The sequence below is a fragment of the Cryptomeria japonica genome, chromosome 10 (assembly GCF_030272615.1).
Source record: "Cryptomeria japonica chromosome 10, Sugi_1.0, whole genome shotgun sequence".
In the NCBI taxonomy this organism is placed as follows: Eukaryota; Viridiplantae; Streptophyta; class Pinopsida; order Cupressales; family Cupressaceae; genus Cryptomeria; species Cryptomeria japonica.
This window is the reverse complement of record NC_081414.1, coordinates 298,786,291-298,810,364: the sequence shown is the minus strand read 5'-3', so window position 1 is coordinate 298,810,364 and position 24,074 is coordinate 298,786,291. Positions and strand designations below refer to the sequence as shown.

Below are 24,074 nucleotides of genomic sequence, written 5' to 3'. Positions count from 1 at the left end.
TAATTGAAAGATGTATATTGTATTATATTACTGTAATTGACCAGAATGGTCTCATGTAAAAGCTATGTAAAAGACCTATAAAGTCCCATGATGTAATGCGACAGAAAGTTGCCATGTAATATGTAACTAAGAGAAAGAAGAGAAAAACCACTAACCCACTAACACACTAACATACGTCTTTCTTTGCAAGATTTACTTTTCTTGGTTAATTTTCTTTCATATATGCAAGCATGATCACATTTAATTTTTAGATAGTTAGCTTAATTATGGTATATATTAATTATGAATTTTGAATGTTAATTCTACCGTCATGCTATTTCATGCACACTTTACTTCTACTTTTCTTTTTCTACAATGCATGATAAGTTTTGCATGTCAAATGTGCTCCGCATGAATGTTAAGTTTCACTTATTTACTTGCATGTATGTCAATTGACTTAAATCTCCATGTGCATTTAATAGAATTTAATTTAATTAAAATTATGAATTATAATTGAAAATTATAATTAGGGTTAGGACAAGCAGATCCTTACATAATTGACTACCCTCTAACCATTGCATTTTCATAGCCACCATAGCATTGTTCTTAACTATTTTTGATAGCATCAAAATGAATTTTTCTACAACTGCCTCACCTTTTGGGTTTGCCTATGCCTTATAATCCTTCTATACTGCTTTGTGTTTACAAAGACCAGCTTTTCATCCAAATCAACTGCACTTGTTTGGAGACCATCTGTCAAATAGAATCCCAAGGCCTAATAACATTTCTCATCAACGTATTATGATAAAAAATCAGCAAACCCTATTGAAGTCTGGAAATTATTATTCAATGGAATGACTAAATCCTCTTCATACTTACTTAACAAATACCATCAGCGATTTCAACACTGTCTGATGCTCATTTTGCAAACCCTGGAGTTGTTGATTGTTTGTTTTCATGTAAAATTTGGATTTCTTCAGCGTAAACCCCCTAATTTGTTGTGCAGAAGTTTCCTTGACCGAGATCTTATTGTTTAACCATAGTAATCTGAATGTGGTTTAAAGTTTTGATATTTTAAAGTTTGATGGTGAAAAAAAACAAGGTGGATTTGGATGGTTAGCATACAAATCAAAACACTAAAACATATAAAAACATGAAGCATAAATCAAATCACATAAAAATATGAAGACAAATGTTTTTACCTTGCAAACCTTTACCTTCTCCCTCGGATGGAGCTTGGATGAAGTCGAAGTGCGTCCAAATACCTTCAACATGATGTCGATTTGCTCCTAGATTGCTTGTTGTGATTGACTCTCCAACATTGTGAATAAATGGATGTGATGGATTTAAAGGATGAGATGAATAATATGGCTAAACATGGATGAGGGGTAACTTTGGCATGATAAAGGTGCAAAGATGGTTTCCTAGGCACAAACTAACAACATGAAGTTGTTAAAATTGGAGATGAAATGTGAGAGGATGGAGTCCTCAATTTATAGGGAGAGAGGAGGAGAAATGAAGGGCCAGGATTGACCCAAGATGGAGGGTCAAGAGTCCTTGTGAGCCCACACAAGGCCCAAGAGGAGGTGTGGAGACCAAGAGATATGCCTTGAAGGCTTGTGAGCCCACACAAGGCCCAAGAGGAGGTGTGGAGACCAAGAGATATGCCTTGAAGGCATTTCTTGTCTCCACACTCCTCAAGATTCATTGGGAAGACTTCCCAATGTGCCTGAGAGAGCAAGGGATAGGATATTTCTTGAGGGATGGAAAAGAAGAATTAAAAATTCTTCAAAAGAGATGCTCATGGAGATTGGAAGAATAAGGAGAAATTAAAATTCTGTGGAAGATGAGATGCCTAGAGGAATGTCTCACATTCACCTAAGAAAAAGGCATTTAAAGAGAGTGGTTGGATGGAAATGACAAGGAGTTGACTTTGTGGCTAATCATGATGATTAGTCACTAGCAACTCATTAGGAAAAGGTTTAGAGGAAAGATTAGGTGGGATTATGGTAGATAAGATTTGTAAGAGGATTTGACTAGGAGAGAGAATGAGTGGAAAGAATTAAAAATTAAAAAAATAATGCTAAGTGATGCTAAGTGAGTTTAGAGAGTTTCTAAAAAAATTTATTATGTTAATGATGGATTAGGAAAAGGTGATTTGTAAGAATCACTTAGGTTTAGTTAAGAGAAGAAATTTGAAAAGATTTAATAATGAAGATTTTTAGAAGAATAAAAGATGATTGATCAACATGTTATAGTGACAATATTAATTATATTAAGAAGAATTAAAAAATTGACATAATTAATAAATTAATTACGTCAAGAATTTAAAAATAATTAAAATAATTATTTTTAAGTGTCTAATAAATTTTTTGTATATAGATCTACATATGACTTATAATAATATGAAACTACCATTACACCCTATCAAAAAAGGCTTACATATCTTATCCCTTAGAATTTGAAAGGATATGACCTCTTTCAAAATAGACATTCTCCACCACTGGACTGAAGAAAAAAAGAGAGAATGTGAGGCACACCTGACACCTGACCCCATGCATCACTGCAGAGCCAGGACCCCCGGGCCCGGTCCTTGTTGGAGTATCCAACAAACACTTTCCACCTCCACACTCACAGAAATCAAAACTTTTTTGAAAATTACCTGTCTTGTCTGCTAGCACTGCTTGAAGCCTGATGAACACAGAGCCCTCCAAGAAAAACATTTATGTGCTCAGAAGTAGCTGCTGAAGCGTTCCACAACAAGCAAAAGATGGAAAGGGTGTTTTCTATGAATGCCGGCAATGGAGACTACAGCTATGCTCAAAATTCCACTTGGCAGGTTTGATCTCTCTCTCTCTCTTTCTCTCTCTCTCTCTCAAGAAAACGCCCTTTGTTTTGATCATTATTGATGGTATTTATGAGGCAAAGAATTGAATCTGCTCTGCAACACAGAAGGACGAATTATTGAGAGCAAAATCAGAGCTGGAAGAATGCATCAAATCCTGGAAAACAATATTAGAGTGTGAGACACTGTGCATAGCGGATCTGGGTTGTTCATGCGGACCAAATGCACTTTTGATCACAGAAATAATTACAACACTAATCCGAAACAAATATGCCCACAATGGAATTAGGGTTCCTGATTTCCATGTGTTCTACAACGACTTACCTTCTACTGATTTCAATACCCTTTTCAGACTTTTATCAGCTGCGCCGCCTGTGGAAACATCATATTTTGCGGCGGGCGTGCCCGGATCATTCTACACCCGACTTTTTCCGCCCAAAAGTCTTCATTTCGTCCATTCTTCTTTCAGCCTTCATTGGCTTTCGCAGGTAATTTCATTTCAACCTGCTCATTTATCTGTCGAGGGTTTGGATCTACTCACTGAATAAATAAATGGCTTTTGGTCAGGTTCCCCCACAGGTGGAAGATAAGAATAGCAAGCTGTGGAATAAAGGAAGAATCTACATATCGGAGAAGGGGCCTGCAGGGATTGAAGATGCTTACTTTGCACAGTTTCAAGAGGATTTCAATTGCTTTCTGAGAGCAAGGGCAAAAGAAGTGGTGGAGGGAGGGCGCATGTTTCTGGTGCTTAACGGCCGTTTAAATGCAGGCAGGAGGCGGCCCACTTCATCTGCCTTATGTTGGGAGGCGTTAGGGTTTGCCATCCAGGACCTGGTCTCACAGGTGTGCATTAAATCCGTCCTTTAAGATCCTTCTTTAAATGATTTATTTAGATCGCTTGGGTTAAATAACATATTTTAAATTTTGATTTACTTAAATGGTTAAATATTAGACAATATTAATAGGTGGGTCTTACTAGAAAAATTAGTGTAATTTTAGATTAGTCACCTACACAAGTCAAATCAAAGATAGTCAATTCTAATCTTTAAATATGACTAGAATCTCTACACATTACTCTCACTTTTTAGTTATTTCTTAATTAGGATGTAATACATGTAGTGGTTCCTAGAACAATCTAACTCGAATTTGTTTCTTAATTGTGCTTTTGTCAATGCAATTGCCACCATTATTTCAATTAAATAATATGATTTTCTTAGATTTATTTGTTACATAGATTTACTCCTTATCCTGCAACTAATCCATTTTTAACAAAACTTACATAACTGTTCTTCTGCTTTATCATTTATTAAATAAAATGCTCTAAATATAACTCTAGTCCCTTAATATATAGCTATTATTTCTACACAACACTCTCACTTAGCCAACTATTTCTAAATTAGGATGTAATACATTTAGTCATTCCCAACAAAACTCGAACTTGTTTCTTGGAAGTGCATGTGTCAATGTGTTTTCCATCATTATTTTAGTGAAACAATACTTCATTTGTACAATGTTCTTATAAATGTGCTTAACTTTTCAATGATGCTTTAAATGCTTTATAATGACAATATAACTTTGTTATCACACTTCAAATATATTGGATGGGTTTGACAATTCCATTTTTCGAGCAAAAATGTTTTCAATAATATTGATTCATTTGTTTCTTGACATGTTAATATGTACTCTACTCTTGCATTTGAAAGATAAATTGTTGGTGGATTTTTACTTGCTCATAAAACTACACCTCCTAAGAATAAAATATATCCCAAATTTGATCTCTTACTATTACTATCTCCTACCCAATATACATCACAATTACCTGCAAGCTTTAGAGATTCTTCCAAAATATTAAATTTTCTGTTTAGTTTGTGCTTGAAGATATTTGAAAATTATGTTGACTAGTACCCAATGGTGCATAGTCCAACATTGTTGGAAAAATAACTTATAAACCTACAAAATGTGCAATATTAGGTCTACTAAAAATCATAACATGCATTAAGCTCCCAATAACATTCTAACTTTGGACTATACTCATATGGTTTTCTTCTTCTTGTGTTTTGGAACACATTTATGATCTTTCTAATTTCTATTGGAGTACTTATTGTCTTCTAATTTCCCATCCCACAATTCTTGTGAATGTTCCTAACATACCTCTCTTGATTAAAATGGATATTCTTTTTCTCCCATCCTTTAAAATTTGAAAAACTCAAGAAATAATGAATTTCACCATGATAGGTCATCTCAAATTCAATAGCTAATTGAGACTTTAAAAATTCAAACATTTCAAAATAACTACTCATAATGATAATACCATCAACATATAGAGCTAAAATATCCTCGACACAAAAATGTTTGATGTAGACATTCAAATCAGCATTCCAACTAACATATCCTTCATTTTATAGAAACCCATCAATATATTCATATCATACTCTTGACGTGACTATCTCAATCAACACAATGTCTTCACTTAAGAACACATTTAAAAATGTTATTTTCTATATCTAGCTAGTGTACACGAATATCTAAGGATGCTACAATTGCAAAAATTACTCTAAAGGGTGTTATTGTAATAACCCACCATAATTAACTCAACAAAATTTACCATTCTTTTTTTTTTTTAATAAAAAATTTAATCATTGTGTTTGATTCAATTGCATACTCTGGGCATCCATCCATGTGGATTAGGCATTCATCCATCCGGGATGAGCATCTAACCGTACGGGTTAGGCATCTGTCCATACGGGATAGGCATCTACCCATACGAGGTAGGCATCTATCCAATCGAGATAGGAGGTGCTCTGGCCAAAGACTTAGACTCATCGGGACCATTCGGGTCCTGAGCCACTCACTAAGTACTACACTCTTCTAACAGAAGTGCACCGAGGTCGCCGTCCTTGGGAGTAATTAAATAACATAATACAAGCTTGAATTCCACCTCGGAATTTGGCTTAAAGCCTCAGGAAGTCAAGCGAATCCATACGGGATTCCTTCCGAGTATGCATTGAATTACTTTTTCCATTTTATTTTACTTATCTTTCAATTTAAGATTCTATTCAATCCTTCTATACCAGGCCTAGACCCCACCCACGAACGCCTGAGTACGAGGGACAACTCCATCCCAAGACTGCCTACATACCCGCTTCGGCACGGGATCAAGGCGTAAAGTATGTAGTTCTATTTTCTACTCTATGGTTTGATGTAAACTGGTTAGTGGGTACGCAACCCTTTCTAGGGTCAATGTCCCAGACAGTTTCTCTACGGTTGCTACCCACAGTGGTAGCGCTTAAAAAAAGGCTCAAGATGGCCTATTGTTTGTGGCCTAAAACAACTACATCCTATCACCTATCATAAGCCTCACCCTTGACCAATTTGTAATTCACCAATATCTCTTCAAGATTAAATCAATTTCATAAAGCATTTTACTTAACCAACCCTAAAGGGGGTTTACTATGGTTTATCTCAACGGATGAAAAATCATTTAAAATTATCTTATTAGATTATCGATCCAAGGGGGATTGCCCGCCCCTTGGGTTTTAACTTCCAAGTGTTCCTTATTACTCCCCGACGATTTATAGGGACAATGCCACAGACGTCGTTGATGTAGCTTTATTAGGTGTTAAGTGCAATAGTTCAACACGACAGCATTACCCATAAGCGTGACTCAGAGGCACCGTATATACCGAACGCTACCATGTTTTGGTTTCCATCTTCCTTTATTTCTAACTACGAGCTATGAAAACATCATACTTGAAAACAATTACTAATTGAACACACAAAATTTAATTGATTGAAATAACTACTTGAAATATAACTTGCATAACAATGACCATCATGAAACTTGCATATTAATAATTACATGTGTACTTGCATGAAAAACGTCAATAAATGTAATTAATCTATAAGTAATTTGCATGTTATAAGAATAGTGTAACTTGCGTGCATGATTAAGCAACCCAAAAATAGTGATTAATTTAGGCATTCGATTCAAATCATATTAATGTGAATTAATTGCTAAAGGCCAACCAAGTGTCCCAATGGATCTTAAATGGAATGAATAACTCTAATTAAAAGAATTTGATATAATATAATTTACGAATATAGAAATTTACCAAGGATAATTTAATTATGAATTTACTACACAATAATCCCCAATATTTATGAACTTTTCTAAGTTAAATTCAACAACTTAAAATTTATACTAAGGAAAGAATTAACATTTCCTAAATTGCAATTAATAACAATTAAACTTAAAATTTAAACAAAAATCATTATTAGCAATTAACTTGAAATTTATCCCCAAAGTAATTATTAAAAACTCTAAATTGCAAAAGAATATATATAAAAAAACTAATTACAAAAATAAAATAAGCGATTTTTTTTTTTTTGTTTTAATAGTAAATAGGGGGGGTGAGGGGGAGGGGACGGTGATGGGGGGAGGTGGCGACCATGGGTCCCATCACCCCTGCGGTCCTGCATGCACAGGCCCACAGGGTTGAGGGGACACCGTGATCCCCTCCACTCCCTTGCGGCCACTGCCATGATAGTGACCGTAGGGGTAGTGGGGGGTACCACTGCCCCCGGCGGTTACAATACCCACCACCCCCGTACGCCACCGATATTCATTCGAATGTTTTTCGAAGACCGTGTTATTATAATTACATGCAACATTAATATATTTTAACATTTGGAATAAATTTTATATATATATATATATATATATATATATATATATATATATATATATATATTTCCAATTACTTAATGATATATAAAAACAAAAGAGAATTTATTTATGAAAATAAGAACATGGATAAAATAGATGATCAAACAATTGTTTTAGATTGATTTTACAGTAACAAGAGGTTAATATTTACAGAGAGAGAGAGTTTATTCCACCATTCGTAGGGAGGAAGTTTATTTCTAGATTTCACAGGGGAATTGTTTATTTCCAGTATTCACAGGAGGATTTTATTCAACTAATATTCACAGAGATTCAACCAATATTCACAAAGAGATTTTAGTCAACTCATTTCATAGAGAGATCTATTTAACTAATAATCACAGAGAGATTTAAAATACTCACAGAGAGATTTAAAATAATCACACAGAGATTTAAAAATAATCACAGAGAGATTTAAAATACTCACAGAGAGATTTAAAATACTCACAAAGAGATTTACAAATAATCACAGAGAGATTTAAAATACTCACACAGAGATTTAAAAATAATCACAGAGAGATTGAAGAATGAGATTCAGATTTCCATTCAAAGAACCAGAGAAATGAATTAGAGGGAAGAAATAAAGACTTAAATCACACAGGGAAGAATTTTAATCTCAGAAAAAGAGATTTTAAACAAATGAAGGAATATGATTTTCTTTTTGCTAAAATCTTTGGAAAAAACAAAAAGCAAGATCATGTGCATATTTTCTTAAGGGAAATTAAATAAATAAATAAACTATCTTTTACATGCACTATATGAAAGCATTATCATTATTATTTATCTCTAAATAAGAGATTTACAATCTAAAATTTCTTTATATAAAGGAAAATCTATAACTATATTTTTTGATATTACGAATTCCTCATAAGTGAATGTAGAAAAAGCAAGGAGAGAACCTGGTTTATCGAGCTTGATGTTGAATCCACTTGCTATCCTTATGATCCTTCCTTGCAACTTGAGAGAAATCCTTCAAACAACAACTTAAAATTCTTGCAACGAAAATGAGACTACCAAAGAAGATCTACTTCTAAAACTTGGGGAAATTTCTTCAAAACATAATCAACTCCCTTCTTTCAAACTTGCATACAATTTTATAAGAAAAATCCCTCCATTCCACTATCTAGAAAATTTAATTAAAAAGGAGATTCTTTCCCAATTTTGGACTTCATGCAAATTGATTAAACTTAGTGGGGAGTTACATGCAAGGTGGTGGAGAATCCTCTAGAAGCTTCTTATTCTTCCTACAACATGTGCCATAATTGGAAGTGGAAAATAAATAAATAAAAATAATGTATATTTTCCGTGTGTGTGTGTGTGTATTATTATTTTCATTCTTTTTATAACATTTATTCAATCATTCAAATAGCTTATCCAAAAATATGATAGAATTGTATTTAAATCAAAAAGTGATAAAGGAGGGTTGTGACAGTTATCTTGACTATAGGCGAGAATGTGTCATGATAATCCAAACCTATAATTTTAGGTGTATTTTTTCCAATTGATTCATTTGTCTTATATTTTTTTGAACAACCACTTATAACAAACTATTCTTCTTCAAGGTGGAAAACTTGTGAATTCGCATATTTGTTTTTTATGATTGGATTCATATTTAGTATTCATTACATGCTTCCAATCTACAATATTATCACTTTCAAGTGCTTCTTGAACTCTAAGGGATATATCAACTTCTTGATTTTGAATGGATTATATGCATGAACATTGTATAATTGTAGGTTGATGTTCCCTTACTAGCCCAATCAAAATAGAATCATTATTTTCAAGTTTTTCAAATTTGCAATAAAATTCCTAGTTTTGTGGCTTTCACATTCTCTGCTATTGTTAGTTTATGCAAAACTAAATCAACATAAAAAGGACATAGATCCCTTTTTAGAATCACATGTGTTATGATATTATGAATTCTATATCCTTTTCAATCTAGGTTGTAACCAATCATTATGCATTACTTTCTCAGACCTATCATAGTCATCTTGCTTCCATGTCATGTTTCATCAGGTTTCTTCTTATGCAATGCAATAGTTGATAACCAAATTTGTATACATCCATCTTCAACCTGAATTTTTTTTAAGATAAGTCCCTACTTTTAAGCATGCATCTATGACTTTCAACTAGAGTTTGATTCCTTCTTTTTTACAATATCATGATAGTATTCTCATAAATAAATCTAGTTGTTGTCTTTGAAGTACAATCCTTTATCAATTCCACTTTTGCACATCTACTTAAATATTTAATGCTTATTATAATGAATTGTCTTATATTTATAAGCAGGGGACATTAATAGGTCTTATAAAATTAATCACTCTTTTTTGAAAGGTGTTCAACTAATATTATTTATACTGGCATTTCATCTCTTGAAGTTTGTCTCCTAACTTTCTTTTAAGAAATGTAAAATTGTGGCAATATTTATTAGCACCCTTGAATAAGGTTGGCCACCAAAGTACTATCAAATGAAACTTTTCTTATAGTTTTGTTTCTTGTGATATGCCCTCTAGATTTATCTTGATGTTTTTCTTCCAATATTTGATTCATTTATGGTCTAATAGAACTCAAAAAACTATCTTTCCCAAAAATGTATAGTTCTTCACTTGTGATAGTTTATGTGAATGCTTTTGTGATTAGTGTTTGTCCATCTTCTTGGTTATAATTTTATTGAAAGGTGTCAATAGATAGAAATTGAACCATTCTTGTAGTTCTTTAGATACACACCTATCCTAAATAGGTATGCATTGGAGAAATCATCTTTTAATTTTCTATTCTCCATTTACAATTCTAGAAATATAGTCTAACCCTTGATTTAGTTTTAGAAAATTTAACCATATTTTTTAAATAACATTACCCATTTACATATTACTCCATGTATTACTAGTCTACTTATGAGAAAGTTGAGCAATTCATGGTTTGTGAAAAATTGAGAGGTGTTACTAAGAAATAATGTCTAAACTCATGCAAGGCAAACACCATCATTAAGGCTTCTCTTTCTATTATTGCATATTTTTATTGTAAAACAACTAGGTGATCCTTCCTACCGCTAAGTTGTGCTAATACTATTCATATAATGGTTCCAAATGCATCAAATTAGACATAGAATGGTATTGTCCAATACGGAAATAATTGTATTGGGGTTTCCATTGTCTTGTTTTGGAGTGTATAAAATGACTTTTGACATTAATCAATCCATTCAAATTAATTATTATCATTTTTCTTTTGAAGCTCTTCAATGGGACTAGAGATAGATGTATAGTTGTAAATATTTGGTGCTTATGAATGTAGCCCAAGAATGCTTTTTTGTTATTTTCATTTTCATTCATGGTGGTAGGTTTAAAATTATAACTAATTTAAGAGGATATATCATAATTCTTTCTTTGTAGCTTATATGTCCCAATAAGCTAATGAATGGAGTTGCAAATTATATATTTTTTTTAACTTAATATAAAACCTAATATTTTGGAATCATTCACACATTAGTTTGAGTTCTTAAACATATTCTTTAGCATTACCATATAATCTTTAATCATCAATTGATACTTCAATAAAATCATGTATGAAATCTCCAAATTATTAATCATAATCCTATTGAAAACTACATGTGTATTCTTTAGTCTAAATGATATGATTATATATTGTATCATCCTCATTCTATTGTAAATGTTGGTTTTGGTCAGTTTTCATTTGATATCTTTATCCAATGACAATAAAACAATATATGTGAAGGAGCAAAATTCTCCACTAGAAATCCTTTCCAAGACTTCTTTTGTATATGACATTGGAAATATGTCATATTCACAAGCTTTATTGAGCTCTAAAAATTACACACATATCTTTCGTTCCCCTATCTTCTTTTCTAAACTACCATATGAATTATTCAATTTGAATTCTCTACCAATTTAATAAATCGCCAACCAAGATTCCGCCTATTTCACTTTTAACTTTTAGTTCATAATTTAAGTTGACCTAGTAAGGTCTTCATTTATTTATTTTAGCATTTTCTTTTAATTAATTTTTAGTTACTCTAGCTTCATCTTTTATTTCTTTCAGTTGTGATTTAACTCTTAGGAAAATATCTTCATAATCTTTTAGTATTTTGACACTTTTTTTACTTTCCCTGCTCTTCAATAGCCTATTGTAGCGCCATAAATTGTAACCCCTTTACAATCTTGCACTCCTTTTGGGCCCTTGATTTAGTGTGTCATCTCATAACTAATTTCAAGCCTATTTCTAGTCTTGCCACTACAAAACTATCATCATATACTTATTTGGTGACCAAATCATATGTATTAGGTCTATGTAGTTTGCAACCAACATAAGTTTACCCTTTTCTAGGTCGATTATGGCACCTAGCACCATAGTCCATCCAAAAAGGGTAAAAAATGAAATGTGTTGGAGTGTTGGTTCTCGTCATTTGTAATTTGATCTATATAATTTGAAATGACCATTGAAGTCAACCTAAAATAAGAAAGACCTTGAGAACCCTATAAAAATGCAATTTCTTTAATTCATTTTCATCTAAGCACTATTGAGATCATTTATAATCATTGAGCAAGTATCTTCAGATTTGAGCAATATGGAGCATCAAGCTAAAACAATCTACATGCAAGTGTTTTTTCATGATTGATTCTTTTATGTCTTGTCATGTCATGTTATTGCATCAACACTTGAAGGTATTATCCTTAGCATCACCATTATCATCTATTCCTAAGGTAACATCATTTCAATTTAATATTTTCTTTTAGATTTAGCCTTCACCCTGCTAGGGGTAGCTCTCTTATGATCCTTTCTAGGGTTTGACTTAGGAAAACTCCTATACAAAACAACCTTTTCTCTTTTTCCAATGTGTTAGTTATAGATCTAACAGTAGAAAGTGACAAAATTGTGTAGTATAGACTAAGACACACATTTCTAGATTTTGAACAAGCGAAAATCTTGGAACTAATCTAATTAGCTCCATAGTCTGATACTTTTTGATTGATTTTTTGAGAGAGTGGGCTACAAAACCTCTTGATTCTAGATTCAAAGACTTAACTTGCATGACACTTATTTGGACTAAAGTGGTAGCTGTTTTAGCTCAAATTTCTGATACGGGTTCCTTTCTGCATTCAATTTCCATATCTATACTTTTGAATTGATTTTCAATTTTTATTTTTTATTTTTTATGTTGATTCTTTTCAATTTCTTAGTTCTTGCGTCATTTTTATCCTAATTATATCCAATCACAACCAACCCCAAAAGAGTCAATAAACAAACATAGCCCCCAAATCTCCTTTAGGACTAAACTTGGATGTTGTTGATTATTCTCCTCTAACAAATATGAGGAAATAGTGATTAACTAAGTTCTTAGTTTTCATACTAGGCTAAGACTCCTATTTCCACCATATCTTTTCCTCTTTAACTTTAATAGGTAGTTAAATATTATTTTTATCCTCAAATTTACCTATTATTTATATTTATTCTTCCTCTCTTTTTTTTTAACCTTTAAGATCATCCTCTTCAACTAAAGGATCCTTATTGAGCCTTTATTCGTTAGTACTAAATTCCAGGTGTATTTTTGGCATGCATTAAATGGATCTCTTCTTGTTGTTCTCACTTTTAAGTGCCTTGTATATGTTTTATTTTCCAAATCTATTTTTTAATTCTTGCTCTAGTAACATGATCACCTATTTAATTCTTCTTAACACATTGTCTATCTATAAACTTGGGTACTAGAACCAAAATGTTATGCAAAACATACCTTAGTTTTATCCCAATATCTTACATTTCTCCTCTTAAATCTTGTTGGGTGTGCTATGATTTTATACATTAGCAATTAAAGTCTAGTAAAACAATTCTATTCTTAACCTTTCATTTCTCTCTCCTATCCCATCACATAAGTGTTTATAAAGGGTGAGTGCACGATCACGATGGATCAAAAAGTGGCAATATGAAAAAAAAGAATTTTTACTTAACTAAAAATGTGAAAAGGATGTTTCACTTTTGTATGGGCTAGACAAATTTGATGTTAGTTTGGTAATACCAAACCAAATACTATAACAAATATTTGTAAATATAACATATATCTATTTCTTAAAGTCATTTTCAAACTATGCACTGGAAACAATAATTATATTCATTTAAAATCTTTCATTTTTAAAACTTTAAATGCCGGCATATTTTAAAAAAGTTACTTTAAATAATAATATTTCATCTTTTTTTGCTCCCAAAAGAATTGAAACATTTAAAAAGTAATAAACAATTAAACATTTATATTTTATGTACCAAGGACAGTAATAAATTTTCATAAATCATTATAAAAGGCTTCCTTGTTGTCTTTGATCCTATGCTCACCTTCACCCAAGCTGATTTGGGAGAACATTTCTCTCTATACCTCTCTCTCCCTTGTTTATCTATTTAGATATATCTCTCTTTCTTCCCCTATCATTATCTCACTTTCTACCCTTCTAACTCCCTTTCTCTTACTATACCTCTATATGTATATCTCTCCTCTCTCTCTCCTCTACCTATCTTTCTCCTTTCCCTTGTCCTCTAGATCTTTCTCAAGTTATAATTATCTCTACATATAAAGCTCCCTATTTCTATCCATGTCTCCCTCTCTCCCTTTCCATCCCTATTACTCTATCTTTCTACATCTCTCTATTTATCTCTCTTCTTTCTATCTATACCTCTCTTTCTATATATCTTTATTAACTCTATCTTTCTATCTCTCTATTTATCTCTCTTCTTTCTATGAGCCAATTTTAAAATTTCTTGTAGTATTTACAATTGTATCATCTTACATGTACCGTTGTAATTCATACAAGGAAAAGTGCCAAATGTTGTTCTAAGAAGCTTACCTCAGCCCGATTACAAATTTGTCAATTGAAAAGACACTTGTAGTTTTGAAGAGATATTTCTTGTCACTGATTCTCTAATAAAACATAAAATACATCAACTCTCATAATGCCTATTCTATAGCAGAGGCAACTAACCACTAGAAAGGAATATATACTCCCTCTCAAGTTCCAAGAAAACTTTGGGAATAAAGTTCTATTGATTCTACTTCTAGCGTATACGATTCCACAAATTAACAGAGATTGTGGTGAGTCATGGCCAAACAACATAGGAGGAATTAGTCCATGAGGGGTAAACACAAACCCCTCTATGGACAACAATTTGTACCTATCCATTGTGCCATGACATCTATAAACTATATGTACTAGTGAATAAATTAAATATTATGTTAGTACATAATATTAAATTATTGTTGTTTCATCTATAGTAGTAGGCGGTGTAGAGTGGCTTCTATTTGGGAAGCTTTGTAGTTCGCATATGTCCAACGTGATAGTGAAGGCAAGTTGTTTTAGAACATCAAAAATATTAATTTAAGTTGTGTATCAAATATCTATGGGAATATGTGTTGGTTATCTTAGCAAAAGATGTAGAAGGATGAAAATAGGAGTATTAATTTTTTTCTTCTTAGGGGGAGATAGTAGTTGTGATGGCGAAAAATATTAAGGTTTCACCCAATGATGTAGTAAAACCTTTAATATTTTCCTTAGGGACTACCACATTAAAGAGGGGTGAAACCAATAGATCTAACCTCAAATTAACAAGGATAGGGCTGAGAATTCTAATTAGATTTGCTAGTTAAGATTTGATTCCCTCTTTTAAGTTAAATTGTGAAAATTTTAAAATTAGGGTAAATATACTAAAATTGAAGCAATTATGCATAAACATATAGCTACGGTCATCAAATAGAGCCACAAACTTGGATTTGAACAATATGTCAGTGTTGGATCTATTCCCAAAATGTCATCCTGAATTGTCGAGACTAAAATGCCTTTCGCTCTCATCCTCTGAACTTTTTGCCATCCAAAGGGGGACTTGTTTATCTCTGTGAATAATGTCAATCCTAAAAATTGTAGATCCGTACATATTCCTGTACACGGTAGAGAAGGGAAAATGGTTGCGAATATGGGTTTTCCTTAGGTCAAACCCCGATTTTAGAATTAACCATGAAATTTAGAAATGAAATGTAAATGAAGTGTTGTATTGGAAATGATTTCCTTTTGATGGAAATGTCAAAAATGTTTGAAACACTAATGATGTGCCTCTTTACGAAGTTTTGTTTGTCTCCATGAGGAATTAGGGTTTCATGTAGTCTTCATAAAACATAGAACATGAATGTCATATCCAATGCTTGAACCTTGACTTCACTTCTGCTCCAATCCTTGAAAGAAGTCTGGTTACTTTCTCACTTGAATTGAATGCTTGTTTGCTTGATGGATGTGTGATTACATTTTTTGGATCTTCTGAAAATGAGAGGGACATGCCTCCTTTTATACTTCCTCTAAGTTGAAAAACAACTTAATTTTTCAACATGAGCCAACATGGGATTAGGATTCTCACTCATTTCAAATGACTATTAAGAGGACCCAAAATGGGCCCTAATCGAGAGGGTCATAGCGCTAGTGCTCTGGTCCTAACCAATCTGGGACATAGAATATAAGGGGAGACTGTGTATGTTGAAAAAATAAAGTTTGGTGGATGGTGTGAGAAAAACCAAGGCTCCAATCAAGCCTTGGGAGACAAATGCCAAGGTGAGGGCCCAAATGAGTACAAAATTGTAAGCGAGTACAATTTAGGGTGCTACAATAATTTATTAGGTTAATATTGACAAGGGGAGAATATGCAATGTTTGAGAAGAGAGAAGTAAATAATGCAAGCCAAGTGAATAAATTCAAGGTATATCTTGTGTTCTAGATTGATGTTGATTGTTGTTCTCAGGGGGAGAAAATAATTGGTTAGTAGTTGTTGGAAGGGAAGAATAAAAATCAAATCTTGTGCTACTAATTTTGAATTAGGAATATCATGTAATGACATGCACCCTTTGTCCTTGATGTCAAAAAGGGGGACACTATGTGAGATGTTGATATGGAAGGAGAGAACATTGCATTATGCATACATCAACATGTTTTATGTTGTCATCAATGACAAAGTGGGAGATTGTTGGAAATATGTGTTGTCACTGATGTCAACCTAATGTCTAACAATATATGGTATCCTATTTATGGTCCTTTGTCGGTGATAGGTGTTGAGGTGTCATTGATGATTTGGTTCCTAACTGGTGTTAGATGTTAAGGTATCATTCTTGATATGGTAATTGTGGCTAACTACTTGATGGCCTACTTTTTGTGGTAATGGTGAAGTTGTATGGTGTCTACACTAAGATTGGTTAATGGTTCTATATGGTAGTTGTTTGCCTGCTTCTTGTTGATGCTATTAACAAGTGTTGTCACTTTTTGTAGTTGAATGAGAAATTGTTGGAAGAAGACTATGGATAGTACAGAGTGTGTATGATATTTTCTTGTGTAGAGGATTGTTGTTGATTGTGTTGGGCACATGATTTGCGTTTAATTTCCAACATCTTGGTGTTGATATCTAACATACTTTGGCGACATGGTTGAAAAAATTGATATTTGGATGTTGTACTATAGAGCGTGTTGATAAAGGTATTTGTTCTTATCCTATTAGATATGCAATAATATAGAGATGACTAATTCTTGATTGATGTATTAGAAAGCAATGATTGTTGCATTTGTTGAGGAAGTGTTTGTTGGCAGTAGTAATGTAACTGACATGAGTAATTGTATGACTAGTTGAGTAGATCATTAAGGATATGATGATGACACTCCATTAGTTATTATCTGTCATGGCCATTTTTCGTATGACGTCATGAATGTCTTAAATGTCATGGAAAGATTGATATTGGTTGTAGTTGATCTATGGATGTACACCTCCTTGGTGTCTGATGTTTGCACTAAGTGGGTTGTATTGATACTATTGATAATGTTGATGGAAGTGATAATATGTACATATGAGTTGATATATTAAGATGATGATTTCATACATGAAAGTATGATGAAAATGATGTACTGAATGAGAAGTTGATGTTTCCAAGACAATTTGGTCGATGAAAGCCTGACATAACAAGTTGGTATAAGTATGTATTGATGTATGCCAAGAACACTTTGCATTCCCCCACATTTGTAGTTACGGTCTTCTAGAATTAGATATATTATTTATGCTATGGGGAAATTGCACTCCTATATTATTAGGTCCTTGGTGTTGCAACTAATATGGTTAGTAATTGTTGTTAGTTGATAGTTTAGTTCTTTGTTAGAGGTGGTTTGAGAAATGCTCTGCATTACTTCACAATGATGTTTCAAGTGTTGTGGCTTGGAGGGCATGTTTACAATGTCTATGCTTTGTCTCAATTCAATTATCATATGGTGGTCTGGTTTGCAAGTAATGATATTATCTTTCATGTTTGTTTGGCCTTCCAAAATGGAGAGTTTAGTATCAATTATGTTGTGCCAGTATGATCTTGAAGTAGAGAAGTGAAGGAAGGATTTGAGCATATTGTTGGATGTTCATGGAACATCTTGGTATTTTTTGCATGATGTCAAATGGACTATTTGATGGTGCATTGTTATTTGAACCTATGTTTCAGGGTAACTGCTTTTGTTCGGTCGGTTGGAGTTGTCCCTTGGCATGTAGTGAATCCTTGAATGTCTTTTCTTTCTTATAAGTTTGAGTTGCATTTATTTTGGGCCCTACCTTAGCATATGGGGATTCACATTGGGCTTGTTCATCTGGAAGATAATTTTTGGGCTGACTTGTGGCATGTTGCTTGGTCTACCTACATGTTACCAACCTTTGGAGGATGAATGATAGCATGTTATTTGTTCCTAAATACTTAGAAATAAGTTACATGATGTTTTAGGTCTTCTCTATCTCTTGAATTGGACCGTTTTCACCACAATTACTTTTTGGTGGCCGACTTGATAGGATGTATGGTTGTCCTATGTTTTGGTTGATCTATTGATGTTTGCAATAAAGAAGATAGTATATAAAATATCAAATTGGTGTTAAAGTGTGAGTGAGTGTAGATGTGTGTTTGGATCAGTGTATGTGATGCGACTGCATGGATATATAAATTGTAGAAGTTAGTTGTGACAAAGTCACAATATGGATATTGTTGTGGAGTTGGTCGCTTCAAAAAGAGATTCAAGGACAATTTCATGTTTGGGGATTTCCACAGTTAATGTTGTTGAATGCCTACTTGTTGTTGATCCATATATTCATTGTATCCTACTATGGAGAAGTGATTTCTTGATAGCAAGCTTTGTATCTTGCCCTACGGTTGTGTGCTCTAGACTACAAATTCTTTAGGGACCAATGCACTTCATTGGTAGTGAGCCTAAAACTACATCGTAATCATTTCATATATTGTGAGTTGACTCTCATCGTTGTTTTTCCCTTTTTTGGATTTCCACATAAATCTAGTGTTTTTCTATGCATGGTGTTCATTGTTATGTCTTTCATTGCTACTAATAAGAACAAGGTTAAAGAATTTGTAGATTAAGTAATAAAGTTTAAGTATAACGTCCAAATTGATTCACCACCCCCCCCCCCCCCCCCCACTCCCAGTACTAAGTTGTGTTCAACCATCGATATTATAGCCAAGTTCCTCTTGAAGAAGCTTAACAACTTGAGGCAGATCTATGATGGCACAAGATATATCCTACAAGATTCACAAGTCTGATGACATTAACTACTTGTTCTTGAAGATGAGTATGGAATCATAATTGAACCCTATGGGATATGTAATTTATAATTCTATTGTAGATGGTTAAAATCATCCCTCTACATTGCCTACCACACTAGATGAAATTAGAATGTATGGGAATATGAGAAAGGTAACGAATGCAAATCATAAGTGGATTGTCTGATACAAAAATCTTGAAAGTGATGGATTGTAAATTTGCCAAAGAAATTTGAGAGAAGCTCAACAAAGTAGATGAAGGAGATAAGAAGATAAAGTGAGTAAAGTTGAAGAACCTCAAAAGAAAGTTTGAGAGTCTAAGCATGTTTGGAGATGAGAATATTAAGAGCTACATGCACCAAGTAACTAAAGTGGTTAGCGGGATTAAAGGAGTTGGTGGCAATTTGGAAGAACGTGAGGCATTAAAGAAGGTACTCAGAACCTTGCCTAAATTTGTTGTTCCTAAGGTACTTGCTATTGAAGAAAGTAAGGATTTGAACACTTATGCAAAGGATCAACTACAGAGCAATTACTTCCTTTGAGATGAGAGATTTTGAGTTGAACAATTCCAAGAAGAAAGCAACATTCAAAGCCAATAGAAAAGTAAAAGACAATGTTGATCGTGATGAAAAATTTGATAGAGAATCAAACTTTGTAAGAAGATGGAAGAAAGGAACTAACCATTATAAAGTTAAGTTACCCTTCAAATGCATTAATTATTAAAGAATTGGTCACTATGCTTTTGAGTGTACTTTTAAGGATAATAATAATAGGGGAGGAGAAGATAGAAACAAAAGAGAAGTAGATAGGATAGATGAGACATGCCTAAAATAAGTTTTTACTCCAAAGAATGTTACTCTTCAGAGGATTAGGATTGTGAAGATTCAAATAACGAGGTATTGTTCATGGATGTAAAAGTTGACAATGTTGAATAATATAAGAAATTTAATACTTTGCATGCTAATGAAAACAATGAAAGAGCCTTGATTGTCTGGAATACTCTTCATGCAAAAGATCCAAATGCTTAGGTGATTGATACTAGTTGCTTCAATCACATGACCAATGATTAAAGAAAGTTCATTAATCTTATAGAATGTGATGGTGGATTAATCACATTTGGTGGAGAAGAAGTTTCTCAAATATATGGAAAGGGCACGATTACAATAGATGAAAAGTGCATAACAGAGGATGTTCTCTATGTTGAAGGTCTAAAACATGTCTTGCTCAATGTTAGATGCGCAACAAAGGATACAAGCAAAGATTTCACAAGAGTGGATGTGAAATCAAAAAATGTAGCTCTGAAATATTGGTTGCAGAAGGAACAAGGACTGATGGAAACATCTATCAACTAAAAGAGGAAAAGTTTGTTTTCCTTAAAAATAATAGCTTAAGAAAACCCTATGGAAACCAAAGTGATGAAATCTCAAAAATATGATTGTAAAACTAATGATTGGGATAATGTTGGCATTGATGACTATGAAATAGAATTTGAAAAGAATCTATAGTCTTCTCTTGATGACCTTTTTCTACAAAGATTGAATGTAAAGAATACAAGTTAAAACTGAAAAAGGTAGAAGATGGAATTATCAAGCTAAAGTGAGAAATTAGACAAAATAGAGAATATGAGGACAAACTTTGAAGGGATGAAATTATCAACCTAAAGATTCAGATTGAAGAAGACAAGATGATTGTTGATTGTTTAAACTCTAAGTTTTGTGACAAAATCACTAAGTGCACAAAGCTTGAGGAAGAACTTGCTTCTTTGAAGAAATAATTGGAGGAAGCTAAAACCACCTATATAATTGATAGAGATAAAGATGACTATGAATGCTCTAAGTCAAACATGAAGGTTAGAAAGGGTGAGGAATAAAAAACACATGAATTAAAGAAGACTAATGTAGATGGAAATGAATTTAGACAACTCCAAAGCCAAAGGAAGAATTTTAGAAGACCTAATCCAAACCAAATTACTCTAACCACATATCTTCAATCTTTTAATTAAAATTATTTATCTTGCAAAAGGTCTCGACTTAAGGCTACAAAATGTAGAAATAGAATCAACATAAGCTCATTTAAGGCTTTTAGGCTTCAATCCTTCAATGGTCAGTTCTATGCATGCAACAAATATGGTCATCGAGCAAGTGCATGTAGAAGTAGAACTATGAGGAAAGATATTTTAGATATGATCAATGTTAGATCTTTCAGTGGATAGTGCTACATGTATAACATGTTTGGTCACAAGGCTACAAATTGTAGATCTAGTGTAGGAAGAAGGTATATCTCACAACAAAATATCACTTGCTATAATTGTAGCAATTTAGGACATGTTGCTAGATTATACAAAGGAAACAATGTCAGGACAATTCATTTACAAAGGGAGGTTGATCAAATAAAGATAGAAATGGAAAAATGTGTGGTTAAAGAAGACAGAAGATAAGGAATATGCCAAGGTAAAGAATGAATTTGTACCCCAGGATGGTGTAGATGGTTCTTCCTAAAACTAAAATGATAGCAAAGGATTAGGGGGAAGTATTCACTATATAAGTCTTATCCCTGCTTAAGTGTTTTGGCTTCTATCTAGGAAGCTTTTTAGTTTATATATTTTTAGCATGATAATGAAGGCAAGTTGTTTCAGAACATGGAAAAGACTAATTTTAGTTGTGTGTTAGATATCTATGGCAATATTTGTTGATCATCTTAGCAGAAGATGTTGATAGATGAGAATAGGAGTACCAATGCCTTTCCCCTCAAAGGGAGATAGTAGTTTATTAGATTAATATTTACAAGGGGTATATGCAAAGTTTGTGCATAGAGAAGAAAATAATTCAAGCCAAGTGAAGAACTTCAAGGTACATCCTTTTTTTCTGGATTGATGTTGATTGTTGTCTCGGGGGGAGCCGATAATTGGTTAGTAGCTATTGGAAGCAAAGAATATAAATCAGAGCTTGTGCTACTAAATCTAAATCCTGAATTATGTGATTACATACGCCCTTTTTACTTGATGTCAAAGGGGGAGAGATACTATCAGAGATGTTGATATGGGAGGAGACAACATTGAATTATGTATACACCAATATGTGTTTTTTTTTATCAATGAGAAATGAGGATATTGTTGGAAATATGTTTTGTCATTGATGAAAACCTGCTGTTTGACAATATATGTTGTCTTATGTGTGGTCCTTTGATGGTGATAGATGTTGAGGTTTCATTGATGATTTGGTTTCTAACTGGTGACAAATGTTAAAATATCATTGTGGATATGGTAATTGTGGCTACCTTCTTGTTATAATAATGGTGAATTTGTATGGTGTCTACATGGAGATTGGTTGATGGTTCTCTATGATAGTTGCCTACCTACTTGTTGTTGATGCTCTTAACTAAGTGTTGCCACTTTGTGAAACTAAATAAGAAATTGTTGGAAGAAGATTATGGATAGTATAAAGGGTATTTGATATGTTCTTTTGTAGAGGATTGTTGCAGATTGTTTTGAGAAGATTCTTTGTGTTTGATATCCACCATCTTTGTGTTGATATCTAACATACTTTGGTAACAAGGTTTAAAGTAGTGATATTTAGATGATGTTCTATGGAGAGTGTTGATGAAGACATTTTTTTTTTATCCTATCAAATATGCAATGGTATAGAGATGACTAATTCTTAATTAGTGTATTGGAAGTCAACGATTATTGTTGTTGTTGAGGAAGTGTCTGTTGGCAGTAGTGATGTAATTGACGTGAGTAACTATATGGCTGGTTGGGTGGATCATTAAGGATATAATGATGACATTGTGTTTGTTATTGTTTGTTGTGGCTACTGTTTGTATGATATTGTCACATTTTTCTTAACTAGTATGACGAGATTGATATTGGTTCCAAGTCTCTAGATGTCCACCTCCTTGGTGTCTATGTCTACACCGAGTTGGATGTATTAATGATGTTGATAATGTTGATGGTAGTGATAATATGTTCAAATGGGTCAAGATATTAAAATGACGATTAGATGCATGACAATATAATGAAAATAATGTTCTAAATGAGAAGGTGATGTTTATGGGACAATTTGATCCATGGAAGCCTAACAAAGCAAGTTGGTATAAGAAGTAAGTGTTGATGTATCTCCAGAAGAATGCTTTGCATTCCTCTAAGACTTGGAAATAATGTTTATGCTCTGGGGACATTGCAATCCTATCATTTGTTGGCAACAACAATTAAGGAAAATTGAGAGGGGGGGGGTGAATCAGTTTTCACCAAATTAAACAAATTATGCACAACTTCAAATCTGATCAACAAGAAGAAGAATAAAGATGAGCACATTAACAACAACACAACACAAATTTTGAAGTGGAAAACCTGATTAAGGGAAATACCACGGTGAGAACCTACCCACAATATGATGATACTCTACAATAGTATGTGAAAATATTGCAATGGAGAATGCACACACATTCAAGCACACTACCTAGAGCTCACTACTCAAAACAACAAGAAGAGCAACAACCCAACGAAGGCCCACCACCTTACAAAGATTAGACACCAATCCGGATTACATGAACTGAAAGAATAGCATCTCCAAATGTTTGATTATAGTTCCGGTTAAGCACATTTGTCTGCCCTACAACACTTCGCTTCTCTGCTCTTCACTCTACCGAAAGATCAATTCACTTGTTTGCTCATACAATACTCGCATACACACAATAGACTTCCAACTTACATGGATATCACACTCATTTATACAAATCATCAATCTTGACCTCAAGGTCGTCCCAACACATTAGACCTAATAACAAAGTTACATCACACGATACATAAATCAATAACCAGACCAATACAATGTCGGCAAGGACATAGCATGGACCCAGATCAAATCCTCGAACACGCAACACCACCAAATAATTCGCCAAGATCATCTGCAACATGTTAAACCATCGAA

At 33.2% G+C, this 24,074-nt stretch overlaps 1 protein-coding gene across 2 annotated transcripts in view; it reads left to right on the top strand.

Annotated features, from left to right (window-relative positions):
* The first annotated feature begins 2,468 nt into the window (after nt 1-2,468).
* Nucleotides 2,469-24,074, top strand: part of LOC131040905 (probable methyltransferase TCM_000168) — a 54,399-nt gene continuing 32,793 nt past the window's right edge. The window contains exons 1-3 of one of the 2 annotated variants that reach the window (XM_057973863.2): nt 2,469-2,818; nt 2,932-3,312; nt 3,392-3,667. In XM_057973863.2, coding sequence (XP_057829846.2) covers nt 2,705-2,818; nt 2,932-3,312; nt 3,392-3,667 — 771 coding nt within the window. In that variant the 5' untranslated portion in view covers nt 2,469-2,704. The remainder of the gene's footprint in view (nt 2,819-2,931; nt 3,313-3,391; nt 3,668-24,074) is intronic. The other variant, XM_057973862.2, reaches the window with a different exon arrangement.